This window comes from Nymphalis io, chromosome 13 (assembly GCF_905147045.1).
Source record: "Nymphalis io chromosome 13, ilAglIoxx1.1, whole genome shotgun sequence".
NCBI classification, from domain to species: Eukaryota; Metazoa; Arthropoda; class Insecta; order Lepidoptera; family Nymphalidae; genus Nymphalis; species Nymphalis io.
In genome coordinates, this window is record NC_065900.1 from 1,922,964 (window position 1) to 1,943,278 (window position 20,315).

Consider the following 20,315-nt stretch of genomic DNA (forward strand, 5'->3'; position numbering starts at 1 on the left):
ATAAGTTTTGTTTATATGTCTGTATAAATGGAGAAAAGAAAGAAAATGTTTATTTTTTTGTAAAAAGAGGAATTATTGACGATATTTGTGATAATGATTTAAAAGTTACATTATAAGTTCGGCTTCAAGTTTTTTCAATATAAAAGTTATTCTCCGCAATTTTGGATAAATAACATTAGCTTTTTTGGCTACTGTGTAAATAAAAAAACTGTGTGAGTGAATAGTAGCACATTGGCGATGTAAGTAATTTTTTACAATGTAAATATCTATGGGCGTTGGTGACCGCTTAGTATTAGGACCCATATGCTCGTCCGCCTACCTGTTCTATAAGAAAAAATAGGTAAAAGTAGAAATAAAAATTGATGTGATTAATAAATATAATATGTCGTCTTTATTTGTTTCATGGGAATAATTTTTTTTTTCATTTGACGAAACATTTTTAAAAAATATGTACGTTAATTACATTTCATGTTCTTATTAAACTTTTTATTATGTTAAAAATGTTTGATACATTTTTACTTATTTATCTCAGAATCACAAAAGCCATTGTCCTATGTAATAATGTATTTCATAACCCTATCCAAGATGGCAGAAGATGTACAGATGCGTCATCCTATGGTAGGTAGTGACCATGATGACCTTTGAATAATTTCCGCGCATTACTACGAAGTTATTACTACTCATACGATTCGGATTAGTTGCTATCTTTACCCGGCAGAGAGATCTTATGAGAGTAGATCTTATGGTCAGCAGACATTAGCAATAATACTAGCTTGTTGTTTATGTTGTATGTTGTCCTCCTGGCCGATTTAGGCCACGGCGACCATTCTCAAGGGAGCCAACTGCACAGGGCATATTATAGTGCACAAGTGTGCCCGCAAGCACAAGTGCACTCTTTAGTTTAGTCAGGGGGACAAGAGAGTCCCTTCATAATCCGATAGGACGGCATATCTGACAAGAGTAAGAGTTCTGAAAATCCCCATAACTTTATCGGCCTGAGCTAGGGTTTGAACTCTGCTTATTCACTAGGCACTAGACCAACGGGCAGGGAAGTTAAATATAAGTATGCTATACAAAAACTAACAGATGATGTTACATAAAACTTGAAAAAAATATTGCATAACGAATTAACAAACGACCTTAACTTGTTTTTCGATAGGGCAGCTACTTTTGCCCTTTTTTCTTCCCTCGACAGCTTCGAAAATTTTATATAAAAAGAACAACGTCCCCAGATACTTACTTCTCTCGGGCCTGGGATCCGTCTCTGGCGTCAAGAAGTCTAGCTTCGCAGATTTATTATAAACATCGTATAAAGTCGCGTAACAGGCCACCCGCAGTCTACCTCCAGGAAACAGTTCAGGAGTCACTTTCAAGTCCACGTCGACCTTCGCGTAGAGTAGACCGCTATCAGATGGGTGCAGACTCGTTTCTGATGCACTAATCTGAAAATGTTTTAAATAGTTTTAGAAATAAGAGGAAATCGAAAAATTGGCGAAGCTAAAGATCGCCTTACGATGTGTATTGGTGACTTGATGTTTAAGAAACTATGGCTGTATTAGTGAAGTAACTTGCGTCTTTCGTGTTACATTCGGGTATTACAATACAGTAAGAATATCCCACTGCTGGGCTAAGGTCACCTCTCCCTTTTTGAGGAGAAGGTTTAGAGCTTATTCCAACACGCTTTTCCAATGCGGGTTGGTAGAAAACATACTACAGTGAAACAATATAATAAAATGAAAAGAAAATATGATAATGGATTTTATTAGTAAGAATAAAATAGTAGTAGTAATTATCATGAATATTACCTAAATACTTAATAATGATTAGTTTTTTATCCGTCCAATTTCTCTGAATAACTTGAATGATTTTTATTAAAATAGCAACAGATTCTTATACCGACAAAGTGAACACTAACGCCTGGTCAAATACGAAATTCCGTACTATGATTGTTTGCTGGTTGAATGTGTGGTGGATGACAATCATATCCAGCACGAAACGCTAGTATGTTTAAATTACAATTATAATTATATAGAAACAAACATAATTCACTTAGCAACATTTTCATACAGGCAAGATTTACACGCAAAATTATTTCTGAAGTTAACCCAGAATTTATAAATGAAACGCTTGAACTTTTTAAATACAAATAATATCTTTCTTAATCGAAATCAAGTCCGCTGAAGTATAAAACTAGGACGAAGTTTTAAGGCCGAAACTGAATAATTGCTCTTCAAGTTTAATATGAAAGTGCTCTCATATCTCGCGGCGAAATTGCCTCAATAGAGCGATGAATAAATATTATGAATAATATTCCAATACAACATTTGATTGACGTATATTAAAAAAAAAGAATAATACCCGATTTCTGAAAATGATGCGGTTTTTTTTTGTAATAACAGCCAAATGTAAAGAATTTATTACTTTGACCTTTTAACGTTGACCCGATAATTGACACTATCAAATGTACAATATAAAAAAGTTGCTTTTTTATGACTGTAAAAAATATTAAGCCTTTGTTTACTTTTAATCACGTTTTTTACTGTGACTTCCTTTTAGTGTTCGTTTAAAAACGGCAAACGACGGTTTAATTTTCTCTTTTATAAATAATTGTTGGATACGAATTCGGAATCAATAGAAAGGTAACGAATATATTTCTAAACAATTTTAACAACTATTTCAGAATTCCTACGGCATTCTTAGAAGGACATATTTAAATACTTTTATTAATTTTACTGTTACACTTATAATTGACGAAGAATTTAGGGTATAAATATTTTTTATATATCCATTAGTTTCCGTTCAGTTAGATGTTTGCCTTTAACATTTAGTTACTATTATAAAAATTGGAGAAATACTTTATTACAAATGATATACTTTGTTTCGATGATTGTTACACAATCAGGCAAAAACGCTTAGACTTATTTGGGTGAAAACTGGAAAATAGATGGGATATATAACACACGATATATAACCAACCCAATAGCACGCGATTGTAGCTGCAGTTAGAAGCTAGTATGGTACAGATAACAATCAAAATAATCATTTTATAAAAGGACCGATTGCTATATTTAAATTTACTTGTGTAGTACCTTCTCCTTATAACTAAGGAACAAACATTGTTATTAAATTACAAAATAGGAAAATGCTAACTTGTTTAAACTTGTTTAGACTGTGAATTTTAATATCGGTAAAAGTAATATATTCTACATTGAATATTGAAAACAAACATTGGATTTCCTATTAATAATATATATTAACTTTTAAATAAAATAGTAAAAGCACATCGATTATTATTATATATTCTAGGAACATGTTGTGAATCAGAGAATTTATTTCATATTTCTACAAATAATGCTATAATAATGTATATTTTTATTAATATATTTTTGTGTATAAATGTATTATAAAATTTTGTATACCACGCAAATATATGTCCACACACATCCACACATCGGGTAAAGAGAGAGATGGATGTTTTTTCAACAACACCGTTCCTTCGCCTATTATAGCATAAAGAAGGAAATGGCTATTCTTGGACCTTCTCTGAAGATTCAATCAAGTGATTGTAGATATATCTTAAGAAACTGCTATAGAGCTTATAACAGGCGCCGCAGAACTGATAATGGTATGGAGTGAAGATCTACAAAAAATTGCTGAGAGCGGTTTAAAAATAAAAGCCACAGAATGTTGTTAGTGGCATGTTTTGAATAATATATATATATTATATAATAGTTTGTATATATATATATTATTTGATAAAGTAGACACACATGAGACAGAAGATGATGATGACTATGAAAGTAAGTTGTAAACTTTTAGATTCTTGATCTTTATGCCTTTAGCTATAAAAAAGTGGTTTAATTTTTTTGTTATATATGTATAAGCAATTTCAATTGCCACTCGTAAATATTTTGTATGTCGATGATGAGAAGATAACTCTGTATTATTCTTAAATAACTTTCTAAGAATAATAGCGACCTTGTATTAAAATTTTAAAGTTCTGTAATATTTTCTCTTTGGAGATTTTAGGAAGTAACTAATGTTAGAGATAAGAATAATATATTTAATAGGAAAATCAATAAGTATATGTAATACTTGATTATTGAAAAAATAATTTTGATTTGAGTGGATATCAACTTTGCAAAAAAAAAAAACAAATGAAGTGTAAAGTGTAAACGCTTCAAGGCTGCTAGCTCCTGATACCCAACTATGACTCCTTCATCTACACATATAATTATTTATATAAAAACTCCGAGACCGTTTGATCGATTACCTTTAACGATAACTCATATAACATATATTTTTCATAAAAGAGGTTTTTATACGCTCACTTTGTTGCAACTGGCCGCTTTTGGATATTGAACATCAACTTATATACAGTTATATACAATCGATTGCTGTGTTAATTGAAAAAATATATATACAGGCCTGATACAAAAACTAGTTTGAAATAAGCCAAAATTGCTACAATTTGTAAAAATAAAATCAAAATCGAATTGCATTTTTAAATATTACAACAAATTGTTTTTTTTTTAAACCTGTTTTCATTTTCTCGTTACCATTTTACTAGAATTAAAATAATAAGACATTGTACGTTAGTAAATTCATTTTTTTTGATAATGTCACGTGACACGCCCAATATCTATATAAATAAGAAACTATGTATGTCCGTTACACTTTCACGGCTAAACCACTAAACCGATTTTGATGAAATTTGGTATGAAGTACGTTTTAACGTAAAACAAGGAAATGAGCAATTTTCTATACCTTATTTAAAAATGGTATTATATTTTCTGTTCCTGGAAATAATCGCAATCTTTGAAAATTTGTCAAAAAGAATGACAAACTATCATAATAAATAAAATTACTTATGCACTTACCGGTTCCTCATTCACATAAATTGTGAGATTGGTAGCAGGTCTTGACGGAGGTGATGTGCAGTTCGCTCTCAACGTCTCACTGGGCTGATAGTGGTCCTTATCAGTTACAAGTACTGGTAAAGAAGTTGGTAACGCTGAAAATGAAGAAAATAAAACTGGTTGATGTATATTCATTTCCATATTTAAATATACAATGTTTTTTAATGTCTGTCTAAATATTTGTATATTACACATGTGTTGTATATCTACCTACCTATCTATCTCTATATCTAGTACCTTTCGTGAACTATATCTTTATTTTTTATCAATGTTATTTCTATTTAATCTAAGTTTTAGGATTATGAATTGATGGGAACATGGTATTCTTATTCAATGTAATGTATTAATAGACACCTTTCTTTTTAGAAACAGGATTGACTCAGTTTAGCCCCTAACTCCGTTCGATATGAGTTTTGGTATATATATGTATTTCGAAGCGCTGATAACAAATATGACATTCAAAATATCCACAAATTTTATTATCAATGTTTATTGCGATAAATATTGCTATTAGAGAAAAATATTTCCCACGAAAATTGTAGATCATAACAAAGATTGAAATTTTGAGAGAAATAAACTAAAATATTTTGAGAGATATACACTAATGATTTATTTATATTTTATGTCAAAAATTCTATGTATATTAATTAAAATAATAACAAAGGTACTCAACATTGAGTGTACTGTTTTCTGACGATATTTTCTCATTATACTACATAATGTTAGAATGTTGTTTATATCAAAGTACAAGTAACTAAAAAGATTATGTATTTCAGAGCAACTTGGATTATCGTGGAATATCTTGTTATATACTAAATAACAATGTAATAAACAAGACTTATTACTCAAGCAAAGTTAAAGACAACAGTTAGATTTGTTAAAGCTACAGAATACCGACGAGATATTGCCCTATTAGTACTAACTAGCTCAATCTTGTTTCTTAGAAATGCACATTTCTCTTGATACTTATGGTAATTGTGTATTTGTAAGTTCAAAATTAAAATTAACGTAAAATCCTGCTCACTTAAAATAGCAATTCTAAATTCGTATAATGCTAAAATTTTGCCTTTTAAAAAGGTAAGGCACTCATAAATGAAGAAATAAATTTTTAATTTGGGTATTTCGTTTCAGAATTGAAATCAATTTCATTATGTAAATTTTAAGTAATCTAAATAAGTAAGTTATAAGTTACACGTTTAATGCTTATAGTTATATAGTTCTCTTCTAAGTTGTACTTTATTTTAAGAGCACTTAGTTACATTACTTAAGAAAGAGAAATATAAAAGATACTGTAAATATTGTAATAAGTAGCAACCTTCAAAGCTAAACTAGTACAGTTATAAATTCTAAATGCAGTATATCGAAACAAATTTGAAGTCAAGTGGAATAATTCAGCGCTCCCAGAAACACATTGTTTGTTCTCTTTGAATTGGGATTCGATTTCAGCCGCTCACTGGAATACAAATTGAGAATATTTTCCAATATGATACAAAGGAGTCGCTTCACAATGCTTAGAATGTCATAACGAATGGTACCCATTAATGCTCTGCTTGAAATTGGTTACATTTTGCATAGTTATGGGCTCTGTTATATAATGCTTAAATTTATTGTAGGAAGTAGAGAAGGATATATTGAATCAAAAACTTTTGGCTTGACAATATTTTTAACAAGTCTCAATTTGAGTTAAATGTCGCTTCTACTCTAAATTTTTTTAATGGTGGTAATCTTCATCTGCTCGATTTTGCCCACAATGGGCATCCTCAAGGAAGATTAGCCCACCGCGTGGGACATATTATAGTGAACAAATGTGCTGAACCACAAGTGCACTCTCTATTCCTTCATTCTAAATTTTTCAGATGTGATGGTGAAGCTGACACGACCGGAAAGAGTTTTGGGGTAGGACCAGCCTAGTAATGAGGTTTTTCCGTAAAAAGTGGACAGGCTTTTATATGGAGACGATCCTGCCAGTGAAACAACTAGTAAATTGTGCCAGTCAAACAATCTGTCGATAAAAAGTTAGCAATGCAGGTTGCGTAACTTTTGATGAAACGTCAAACGTTTTGCCATGTGGAATGGAATTTTAAAATGAAATTTCTCGCATCGTAAGTAAATTTCTTATCGATTATATAGGAAATGCTGGCAAAGCCGAGATGGCCTAGTGGTTAGAACGCGTGAATCTTAACCGACGATCGTGGGTTCAAACCCGGGCAAGCACCACTGAATTTTCACGTGCTTAATTTGTGATTATAATTAATTTCGTGCTTGACGGTGAAGGAAAACATCTTGAGTAAACCTGCATGTGCCTAATTTCATTGAAATTATGCCACATGTGTATTCTACCAACCCGCATTGGAGCAGCGTGGTAGAATAAGTTCTAAACCTTCTCCTCAAAAGGGAGAGGAGGCCTTAGCCCAGCAGAGGGACATTCACAGGCTGTTACTGTATAGGAAATGAGCCTTATATTGTAGCTACCCTGTATTGATACTAGTGTAGAGAAGACTTAGTGTTATATACATAGAATACAAGAATCAGGAAATAGAAAATGCATCTGTGTTTGCGTTCTCACTTTAATAATATCTTCTGCGCTATTTGCTTACAAACGAAATCGATCAATTAGACTATTTTACGAACGATTTGAGTTTGAATTTGACTTTACATATCGTTTTTGTATATATGACATTAACTGCATCTTTACGCACTATGTCGTATGCAACATCATACTATAAATCAGAATATAACAATGGCCAAACTCAAATCCACCGCCGGTTACGAACACGGCTACGAACGATTTATTGTGGGTCAATACTGTATAGAATGACACTAAATCTTGTGACAACAGCAAAATAAGAGAACAAAGAACGAAGATCTATTACTAAAACATACTATGAAACTGAGAACGGATATGAAAAATGTTTCTGCTACGCTTATTTTGATTTTCGAACGTTTATATTTTTAACTAATGATACAGATTATATATGTTTTGAAATTCGATTAATACGACTAACAATGTAAGTGTTATTAACCAAAATATTGTAAAATAGAAATATTATTTGATTAAGAACAACTGATCTATATATTTCAGTTTAATTTTTACTTCAAAGCTTAATAATAATAAAGACAAACATATTTATAATAAGCAGTGATATTCTGTAAGAACTAACTTTATATATATATATCTCATGAAAATATGTTGAAAATTGATTTATCTCGTATTATGTTGGTACGGAATTTTGATAACTGTGACGTCTAATGTTAAAAAATTTCAAGCTAATAGCGCAAATCCCTTTCTGAATCTCTTTATATATTGCGTTTCATATTTTTCTACAGTAAATTAGATCTAAAGGACCTAAATATCTAAATTACCACCAATGACCATTATCACCAAAACCAAAACAAGAATACTGGCAGCCTTTTGTCATCGAATTACATTTCCGATTATGGTTGAAAAACGAACTAGCTTTTTGTCAGTCTTGGTGGTAACAAGACGGGTTGTTAAATCGTTGAAATATTTTTGCACTAATCAGAAGTCCGAGTGATCTACAAACGGAAATATTGGCGGCGTTTGCAGAACACTCGGTTAACAGCGTTTATCAGCTTCTATAGTTTTAATAATTTCATTGAAACCAAATCATTTTTTTTCTTTTTAATCGCATTATAATGTGAATACGTTAACAAGCCAGGCCAGAAATAAATATACTATAAAATACTTTGTAAACAAACTTTTTACAATTTTAAAGTGACGCGAAATACTAATCCTGTTCTAATTCAGAATCTAAACGACTGAATTAATTTACTGTCGTTTTAATCAACATAATTACGTAAGTGTACTTCCGTTGCTTCTGTTCTAAGGATTATGAACTCTCACATCAGTCCCTCGAGACTGTAACTTACAGTCCAAAGTGATTAATATTTTAATGATCGCCGTCTAATTATAATATATTTAAATATAAATCTACCATGTTAATAGTTTACATCGAAAGTACGATAAAAAAGACCTGTATTTAAGAAATTAGAAAATCCTTTGTGAATAATTAACACAAATCATGCAAGAAAATGGATTTTTTTTGCAAATATTTTAGGTATTTATTGTTTAAAAAAATGTCCTAATATTTGTATACTAAATTCTCAGCTAAGAGATAAATTATAAGCACGTAAAATTCAATTAAAACTTATACATTCTATCCACCTTCTCGGCTAAATATTGTAAATGCCAAGGTCAAGAAAATAAAACAAAATTATGAATACAAAAAAACTATGTCGAAGGAAATCTGTCTAAAAATCGTTGTCACAAAATAATAAAGTAGTTCATTTGAAAATAAATAGAAAAACATGAGTGCTTATTTTCCTGTTCCCAAAAAAAATATGCTAAAATACAAAAAACAAATCTTCATTCCCAAAACATAATACAATAACAAGAAGCAAATAAAATAACCAAACAACGTTGCCAATATAAATTCAATATATGAAAGGAAATAATATCGGGACCAATTCCGCATCAATTTGCTCACGATAAAATGAAAAACGTTCTGAAATGGCTGGCTCAATAAATTGATTAGCTTTATTTCATCTGTAAATGATAAAGTGAAAACCTATAATTTTTACTCCATTCAAACGAGCATTTAAATCGAAATATGAGCTAACTAGCTGAACTATTGATAAAAGTTTCACGACAACTGAAGCCAGACGTATTTTGCAGCTCAGCTCTATCCTACGTGGATACTAACTACTAACATAGCGAATATGTCAAGTAATTATGTGAAAATACATTAAGGGGGCATAAACCTAATTTGTTAATTATTTACTTGATTTTGAATGGGTAAATCTAGTTCAAAAATAAAAATAAAACATTGAATGTGTAAAAGAATAATCATTTCGTTGTTTGAGAAAAAAAGCTATTAGTTATTAAGAAAAAACTGTCATATTTACACTGACACTAACGTTGGTGATTTATTGTAAAAACCTTTCGTTTTATTATTATTAAATCTGTTGGGGCTAATTACATTTTCTTTTCGCAAAAAACCACAATTCTCGTCTTAGCCATACTTCAAATCATTTATTTGCTTCTTAAATCGGTCACAGCGGCGCTGTTGCTGAGGGAAAAATGTTTTCAGCGTTTTTTGCTAATTAATATCATACTATAGAGTTATAAAGAACTAAATAATATTCTTCAGAATCATTTGTAAAATATGTGCAACACGAAAATAAATAGACCTTCGTTGTACAGTAAGCAGCAAATGATGAAAGCTCGTGTAAAAGTGGCTACGTGGACAGTAGGCCTTACTTTTAAAACTACAAAAACTAATTATTTCACAACAAATTTAAAAAAAGCATTCTTTTCATGTATATTAATATACCATTTTTGTGTAAACTTTCATTACTAGACCCAGAGCTGGGATAAGGTCGGTTTTGAAGGGAAAATTTGTAGCTTAGGTATTCCATCACACTTTTCCTATGTGGGTTGGTTGATACACATCCGACAGATGCACGTTTTTTTACGATGGTTTCCTTCACTATCAAACACAAAAATAATACAAAATATATTTCAGTGGTTGACTCGAACCTGCATACTCCGTTAAAGATTAACAAGCTCCAACTACTGGGCCGCCTCGGATCTAAGTGAAGTACAAGTAAAATTCCTCAACTACATTTGTTACATTTGAAAATCATATGTGATCCTAATTTTATTTTCAGACAGAACTTCTATTGTGATGTGTCTCTTAGTAAAGTAGGACAGGCTCTCTTTTTAATGAGAATTGTTTGTGTTATTTGTGAGAAGTATGTGTGACACGGAGACGAGATTGTAAATAGCTGTTTATATATATATATATATATATATATAATTTATTTCATGTCTATCTTGTGTTTGAAGTGAATACTCGAATATTATATGTTATAAAATGATTTGAAATGTTAAAGGAATGTTTTATAACAAACTTATGCCACTAAGTTTCTTTTTAAATCCATAATTGTCGTACACAAAGAAAATAAACCTTTATATATATATATATCAGAATTTCATATATATATATATATATATGATGAGATGAATGAATGAATGAAGGAAAATAAAAATACTGTTAATTTTTGTTACCATTACCATTGTTCATGTTAACTTAAAACTAACTTGTATTTTCTGAAAATCTAAAAGTAAGAAATGTCGTACAAAAGTTAAAGTAAAAAAATCATCATTAATATACTACTACTATACTAGGTTTTGACAGTCAATAAATACTCAAAAGCGAGTAAATAATTATTAATACAAATAATAGTTATAAATTCAAAATTATTTCAAGAGACTTTCCTAACAAATGTTTTATTATAATGTATGCTGAATAACGAGGTGAACATGTGAAAATTCTACAAAGAGCCCAATTATAAGTTTGTGCATTTCTCACCTATGACATCGATGAACTTCGTAGCTATCTGCGTCGCGAAGGATGGAGAGTCAGCCGTTACTTCACAAGAGAAATTCCCGGCGAGGCCGAGTTCCAAGCGTCGGAGTAGTACTTGGGTGCCATTCGAACGATTCATCTGAAAGTTTGTATCAACAAATTTAATACGATTGTTAGCTTGCTTCCTAAAACTTGTGATGTTTCGTATCTTGAAAAAAAAATATTATTGTTTCTTTTTATTTACATAATAAATTAAACAGATTAAGGCGTAAGGTATAAGTATATAACATAAACACAAATAGTAAAAATCATATTGTATATCTTTGTTCGTCAGTAAAGAAAACTTGTCGAGACACTAACGATATGTTTTTTTTTTCATTAAATAATATTAGTCATGCTCGTATTTTGAGGCATTACTAATATTCCGATTTATCGCTCAAATTAAGATTAAACCTGATGTTAGGAGAGGGGATGATAATAGCCTAGGTGGACAGGATTGAACCTGCAATTTTTACATCGCTAGGCGGGATGACTACTGCTACCATCATCATGGAATATACGCGTAGAAATACCTCGCCGACTGCTCCTTCGACTCCGCTCGTCTCACGATGTCCAAGCAGTGCACTTGGAATATGCAAGTGGTCATTCAAAGGCCACGGACCCCATAATATTCGAACCGTAGCTATTACTAAACTTGTCGAGTTGGAACATTCCTCGATAAGTTAAATAAGTGCAATGTTAAAGCAGGAACACAACAATACTAAGTACTACAGTTTTGCCTATCTGTTGATGGGGTGGTACTTACCCAGACGAGCTTGCACAAAGCTCCACCACCAGTAAAATTTAATAATTAATAGCTGTAGTACTAACTTGTAACGGGGAATTGGAGGGCATCGAATATTGATTTATAAAAAACTTTGTTAATTCGGCGGTCACGGGACGCCTGTCAGATGTGAACCATTGAATTTGATGGTTATTAAAGAACTTATAATCAAATAAAACCAATAAATAAATATGGAATTAAATAGATGACACTTTTCACTAACATAAATATTTCTTTCTTATTGTTGTAATAATATATAGGAACAAAGTATATATTATTTGCTACGCACACACAAGAGGTTTTGTTATTGACGGCATAAGCATCATTCCGTTCGCCGTCACGGCATACGAGTCAGATACCTCCCAAAGCGGCGCTCTTTCAAATGATTCTTTTCTTTTCGTATTAAAAAGATTTTTTATACGAAAATAATAACTTTATTGAATATATAATATATACAGTAGATTATGTGTTTTAAAATGTTATATCCTGAGAGTAATTAAACTTTGTAGGTAAACTACTGTTAGTTATACATTATGATGTCATCATTTCATACATACATAGCCAGTTTTGTTTAAATTTTACCTTAAAACTTTACTTTCATCGCGCCCACAAAAGTTTCTCTTCGAAAACCTTAAAATATTTATAAAACGTTCTCGTGAACTAAGCTCGGATACAGTCGAACGCTTCTGAATATTTCAATACAATGTTTTACATCAAAGCTATATTTACTCAACAAAAAAAATAACAAACAATATAATAAACATTACGTAATAACACAAAATACGAAGTTCATGTAATGAACATGAAACATTTCAATATAAATCTAATACTGCTTGGCAGTAGGGCTTTGTGCAAGCTCGCCTGGGTAGGTATGTACCATCCACACATCGAATACGGCGAACAACAATTTTTTTTTTCTTTTATAGAATAGGAAGGTGGACGAGCATATGGGCCACCTGATGGTAAGTGGTCACCAAACGCCCTTAGACATTGGCATTGTAAGAAATGTCAACCATCGCTTATAGCCAATGCGCCACCAACCTTGGGAACTAAGATTTTATGTCCCTTGTGCCTGTAATTACACTGGCTCACTCACCCTTCAAACCGGAACACAACAATATCAAGTATTGCTGTTTTGCGGTAGAATATCTGATGAGTGGGTGGTACCTACCCAGACGAGCTTGCACAGAGCCCTACCACCAGTAAAAATACTTAATAACAAGTAACAGTAATAACAGTAACAATACTAAGTATCGTTGTGTCGATCCTGTTAGAACGTTGAATAAGCCAGTGCAACTACAGGGATAACGGACATGACGTTTTATTTCCCAAAAATAACCAAATAGTAAAACTAAACGTAGAAGAACATTACGAGAACTTATGTGAGTGACGTGAAGAGAAAACGCGTATTTTCAAGATAAACAAAGGTTCACAGTCATAATCATGTAATGGATCAACTAAAACCACATTTGTATGATTGATTGCATTTTAAGAAAATTGTTAAATGTACTTAAATTATTTCATTTATATCTTGTATCCATGCTTTTATTATGGCAGGAATTTGTATATGTACCGCCTAGTTTTAGAAGAACAGAGCAGACGTACGATCATTTCTTTAATTTAATTGAATCTTGCATGTGTAATGTTCAACAGTCCATGCAAGAGTCTCGCTTTAGGCTTTAATTATAATTAGATATATATTTAGTGGCTATATATAAGGCCGCAGACCCGAGGTTCTGGGTTCAAATCCCAGGTCGGTTCAATAAAAAGTTATTGGATTTTTCTATTGAAAAATTATAAGTAGCAGCCCAGAGCCTGGAAATTTGTGTGTAAGCTACGGTCCACGGAAAGCTGTTACTGCGCCTAAACTTTTTCAGGTCGTGTCGTATTACCGTCCCATCGTATTACGGGAGTGCACCTGTGATTGTTCTCACACTTGTACACTATAACATATCCAGCGCAGTTGGCTTATCTCTCTTGATTGATTGGTCGCCGTGACAGAAATCAGAGGATATTTTATAATAAGACATTTATACATTTATTTGTGAATAATTGCGTTGATTCTGACAATAGAATATGCATAGAATAAAAAAGCAAAATATTATTTTAATAAAAAATTTGAGCCACATCGTTACAGATACCGAGATACACAAAATATATAGATCATTATTATAATAAAATTTTGATATTGAAAGCATCAAGATCAAACTTCTATTACTGCAAGCAATAATAAAAAAGTGGTCTGAGTTCAACCCGAGTGGTCCAAAGGACTTACTTCCCAGGGGCAAGAATGAAAATAATATGTTTTTCCTATTATGTTTATAATCATAATAATGTTATAAACAATAATAACTTCAAACAGTTCTTAGCCGATTTCCGACAAAAAGAAATCTATTTTGACTCAATTTTAGAAGAGGTAGTAGAAATTAGTTATAAAAAGTTCATCAAACGAATAAATCAATCAACTTCACAGCGTTTGTATCTGAAACGTTAAACAATAAAATTCCTTCCGTCCTGACATTCTGCCAATCTCACGAGTATAATAAATACAAAATTGATTCGGGGCTTCATAAAGTGTATAAGAATTTATATTATGTGTATAGGAATTTATGTGCATAATAGAATCTAATAATTATATATATATATATATATATATATATATATATATATATATATATATATATATCATATACTATCATATCTTTGTTATTTAAATTTTTTATAACAATAAATTGGAACGTAATTTTTATTTTATATTTTATCAAAATTATATGCAAAAACAAAATATGTTCTTTTTTAAATATTTTAAAAATTTTAAAGGGGATCAATGATTTTATAATGATGTATTTATGATCGATTTCGGACAGGGCTTTAATTGTTTTCGAAGATTAGACGCAGACGCAGGAAATATTATAGCGTACAAGTGTGTGAGCAAATATAAATGCACTCTGTATTACCTTTCTTGGTGGTATGGCAATCTGACAGACATTTATATTTTACATATAATGCATTATTTACAAAAAAAAATCTTACTTATCGTTGAAATTAACTAAATTGTAAGGTCATTAAACTTAAATTTTATTAGTATATGCGATTTCAAATATGGATCAAGTTCATTTACCGATGTCTGCCGATCAACTCGAGTTCATAATACACCAGAAATACTGAAATATTATTTAGTCATTAAAATAAAAAGTTTGTTCGTATTAACCCGATAAATTCTGATTAAAGAAACAAACAACCATAGATAATTGTTATTTTATGTTTATGAAGCGTAAGCGTATTCTGACTAGTGCAAGATTTAAACTTAATTTTTTTTAAATCACAAAATGCTTTAAAAATGCTTATAAAAACCTTGTTAAATTCACTCATACTTACCATTCTTAAAAAAACATTATTCATTAATTTGAATGCATTATTTAAATAAAAATAAATAAATATAACAAACGATGATATAAATATTTATATCAGTTTTTCATGTTAATTTATATCACGTTGTCACTGCGAAACAAAGGGGGACCGTACAATTGAAAATCAGTGTTAGGTTTCTAAACCGAACTAGGGCGTTGAATAGTAAACATGTTTCAGATACAGCACCGTTGATAATTATGTATTTCTGTTCAATATCATTTTGTGATACAAAGGTTTCTGTATTTATTTTTTATAAAATTATTTATTGTATTTTATTATAATTCTGTCTGCAGATTATGTATATGATTAATCATTAGTTATTCACAAGAAATGCGAAACGAAAGAAACATTCACACACACACGCACACACACACACACACACACACACATGACCTGGCCATGTGTGTGTGTTTAACCAACACTCACCTATTATGAACGCACATTCATACATGTTACAGTCTTATTATACATATATATAGAGGGATAATAATTATGTATATACATGGGGAGGCTTTATCGTTCCTCAGTAAATAAGCATTGTGTTGTGAAGTTCGTCAACCGCATTATGAGTTTCGAAGAATTTGTTTGGGAGTTCTTTCAAACTCACGTATTTACATATTCAAGGCAACAATGAATGCCATTGTGTACGTTTGAATTTATCTATCATTTATTTATTTAAATGATCTATAGTTTGCAATTACAGACTAATATATAAATATATATATATAAATAAATAATAACATTACTTACATCGCCAATGCGCCACTAACCTTGGGCACTAAGATGTTAAATCCCTTGTACCTGTAGTTACACTAGCTTATTCACCCTTCAAACTACAATGCAACAATACTCGCAACAATTGTTTTTATAATATCTAATGAGTGGGTGGTACCTATTACATTACTATACATCTGAGCTAGTTTTTCATTTTATAATAATATAGCAAAATTTTCTCCTTTTACATACAATGAAATGAACTAGAAAGTGAAACGACCACTAAACCACCCAGGGATCAAAAGTTGAACTGAACGAAATATCTGACCACGACACGTTCTAAAATCCGAGATTAATTGCGCAGAGGAAAACTCGTGTCGTATATTAGTCGAGAGCTTGAGGAGCTTGGACTTAAAATGCTCTGCAACTTATTTAAATTAATTGTTTTCATAGTTAGAAAAAAAGAAAATGTATGAACTATTTTTTTGTTAAATCTATTTGTCCTATTTGACACTAATTCATTGAGCTCATAAACCGAAACTTCGCAATACATTAAATGGTTTTTGGTTGTATAATAGCCACCCAATGAACTCACACAATACGCTGCTATACAAAATATTGGTTTTATTATCAATAATATTTAATGTATTTTATGAAAAATCAAACATTTTAATTAGTATATGTTTTTAAACTATCAGTAATATCACTGTACATAATGTTTTATGGGTATTTTTTTTTTTTGTATAACTAGTTGTCACTCGTGCCTGCGCCGGCATCTCATTTATTTTTAAAGTCCTGTAATTTAAGTGCATCCCTTATTCAGATCTCAGGCTACCACTATGTCAAATTTCACTACCATCACTTCAGAGCGTTGTGGTGATTTCAGTGATTCAAATTCGCTTCTAAAAAATTATCTATTGAATATTTTAAGTCATCATCCATTTCAAAGGAATCTCAATTATTTTAAATGTAGTTTAAACATTATTTGCTATTCCGAAAAAAAAACAGCTTAATATTGCTTGGAACTTAATTAAAAAAATACCACAGTTTATGAGCTTAACAAATATACCGTTAAAAATTATACTTACATCAACATAAATCCCTGGCAATCCAAAGACTCTTGTTTCAGGAACCTCCAAAGGGGTGTACCTGAAGAATTCGTGATTGCCACGATACCACTTGACGGAGTACAACGGCGCCCCCTGCATGTCTCTGTAGCAAATGAGAGCTGCTGTTCCTCCTTTGATTACGGTTGAAGGTTCGACTAGAAGCTGGACGTCTTTCAAACTGGTTACACCTGTAGCAAATAGACGTTAATTTATTTAATAATTGGAAATTGTATTCACAGTTTTAACAATTATTTATATTTTGTTATGTCTTTCTGTATTACTTTAGATGTTTTACTACGTGAGTAATACTTATAAATGATTAAAATGAAGGTAGCCGGTAAAATAATTTGACGTGAATCCACAGTTTATAAAAATTTACTGGTGGTAGGGCTTTGTGTAAGCTCGTCTGAGTAGGTACCACCCACTCATCAGATATTCTACCGCAAATCAGCAATACTTGATATTGTTGTGTTCCGGTTTGAAGGGTGAGTGAGCCAGTGTAATTACAGGCACAAGGGACATAAAATCTTAGTTCCCAAGGTTGGTGGTGCATTTGCTATAAGCGATGGTTGACATTTCTTACAATGCCAATGTCTAAGGGCGTTTGGTGACCACTTACCATCATGTGGCCCATATGCTCGTCCACCTTCCTATTCTATAAAAAAAAATAATTCATAAATTAGAAAGTCAGTAAAAACAGATTAATTGACAATATAGCTTCAACTATTGATTATAAATATGATGTTACTAATATAGAAATAAGGAGTAAATGATGGAATAAAAAATCTTCAAAGAGATCTTCAATGGGATGAATTTTTTTTCCATTATGTTATGAACGGAGATTGGAAATAATCTAGAATAATGTTGTGTCCATTTCTTAACTTAATTAAGAAGAAAGAATTGTTAGAAATATCATGAAATTAAATATTTATTTATTTAATCTATATAAAAAAAACTAAAAAACAAATAAAACTAAACTTATTAATAAATAAATTTTCCAATGCATCGAATATTTTGTCTGTATATTAAACATATAATAAAAATAATGTTAAAGTTTAATGTTTATATAGCATTCGATCAAATGTTATATTAACACGAATGTTTACAAAAGTGAATTGGTTATAATGGCAATCTACACAAGTGAATTAATATATTCTATTAGTACGATGCTTAACAATCTATGAATGATCTACGGATAAGCTCTACTGGTGGTAGGGCTTTGTGCAAGTTCGTCTGTAGGTGCACCACCCACTCATCAGATATTCTACCGCAAAACAGCTGTACTCGGTACTGTCGTGTTCCGGTTTAAAGGGTGAGTGAGCCAGTGTTATTACATGCACGAGGGACGTAACGTCTTAGTTCCCAAGGTTGGCGGCGCATTGGCGATATAAGCGATGGTTAACATTTCTTACAATGCAATGTCTATGGGCGTTGGTGATCACTTACTATCAGGTGGCCCAAATACTCGTCCGCCTATCTATTCAATAAAATAAAAATAAAAGAGTAAGTTTACATGCATTTTTATCTCACTGCTCCATCGCAGGTAAGTTGATACAAGTTTCACTATTGCATCTGATATCTTAAAGTATAATATCAGCAACATATCGTTAGAAAGACTTGCTTATTCGTTTAAGACTACAAAATTATATTGTGATAATCCGGTGAATCTGGTGAATAGGGCGGCATAACTAATATCAGTTAGTAAGAGTAAAGCATTATTATACAAAATTAAAACTATAATATTTCACAATTCGAGCACAGACAGCGTAAGTAGATAGTATTACAGGGTTAGTAGAGTACATTCACGTAGTGTGATTATATAATATATTAATATATAGTGGAGTGGAGACCACGCCTTGGCAAACGTAGCGTAGGACGCCCTCCGGCTACGTGGTGACGATATTCGCAAAGTGGCTGGCAGCGGATGGAAATTGAGAGCTGAGGATCGAGCTCAGTGACGTGCCATTGGAGAGGCCTATGTCCAGCAGTGGACGACGAAGGGTTGATGATGTATATATATATATTATTCGTAATTCGGACAACATAAATTGAAACTGTTTAAAAGATAAGCGGAAAGAAGAGAACTAAAATTTAGGCGTGTATTATCAGCAACTTGTCGTTATATTTTTAACACATTGTGGTGATTGGGTTATGGTTCGAAGCATTTATAAACCCGAAGTGAAAACAATTTAGAAGTTAGTTTGCGACGTATGTATGTGTGCAGTGTTTTTACAGAACAATGATAAGAGATTTATATAATGATGTACATAAGAGTTTAATGTAAACGAAATGAAATCAATAAATTTAAAAATAATGTTAAAATAAAGTTGATAAATGAGGCTTGTTATTCGATAAAGGTTTATACATTCTCGTTCTCTTAAAAATATATTTATATGTTTGCTCACCATGTCCATTCCCATTGTCCTGATTCAGATGAAACTTTGGTAAGTTTTTGTAACCATCAGGAAGATTTCTGACACAAGAAGGAACAAGATTTTTTTGTATGTTTGTCCTTCGATATAAACGTTAACGCAGACCCGTGTATTCTACCAGTAGCCGGGACGAATAAATAATAATAAAAGAGTCGTTCAAGTTAGTTTGGTTTTAGTTAGTAATCGTTGATTTTCATGCAATATTAATACCTAATAGTTTCATTCTATTAATTTAGAGTACTTATGTTATTTCATTGATGGAAAAAAAAAATCTTTTTTTTTTATTCCATATACAGTCGTCTAAGGTGAGTAAGGTGAACCGACTGATATTATACATATTTACGTATATAATTTTACATAGATGTATAAATACATAATAAGACTAGGAGCGGGAATCTAACCCGGAACCCCAGAGCGGAATGCTACTCACTGCCAACTGCGACAACAGGCCAATGTTTACGAAGTTTTTGCCGGTTTTTCTTGATAGACCTATACTTTAAATCGGTAGTAACTTT

At 31.4% G+C, this 20,315-nt stretch overlaps 2 protein-coding genes across 2 annotated transcripts in view; one reads left to right on the plus strand and one right to left on the minus strand.

Moving 5' to 3' along the window:
- Nucleotides 1–20,315, plus strand: part of LOC126773077 (putative cysteine proteinase CG12163) — a 328,371-nt gene that overhangs the window by 118,325 nt on the left and 189,731 nt on the right. The gene's annotated exons all lie outside the window — the stretch shown is intronic.
- LOC126773068 (uncharacterized) overlaps nucleotides 1–20,315 on the minus strand; it is a 113,174-nt gene that overhangs the window by 236 nt on the left and 92,623 nt on the right. Inside the window, exons 2-5 of the mRNA XM_050493710.1 lie at nucleotides 17,348–17,556; nucleotides 11,315–11,450; nucleotides 4,881–5,014; nucleotides 1,241–1,442 (exon numbers count right to left, since the gene is read on the minus strand). Coding sequence (XP_050349667.1) covers nucleotides 1,241–1,442; nucleotides 4,881–5,014; nucleotides 11,315–11,450; nucleotides 17,348–17,556 — 681 coding nt within the window. The remainder of the gene's footprint in view (nucleotides 1–1,240; nucleotides 1,443–4,880; nucleotides 5,015–11,314; nucleotides 11,451–17,347; nucleotides 17,557–20,315) is intronic.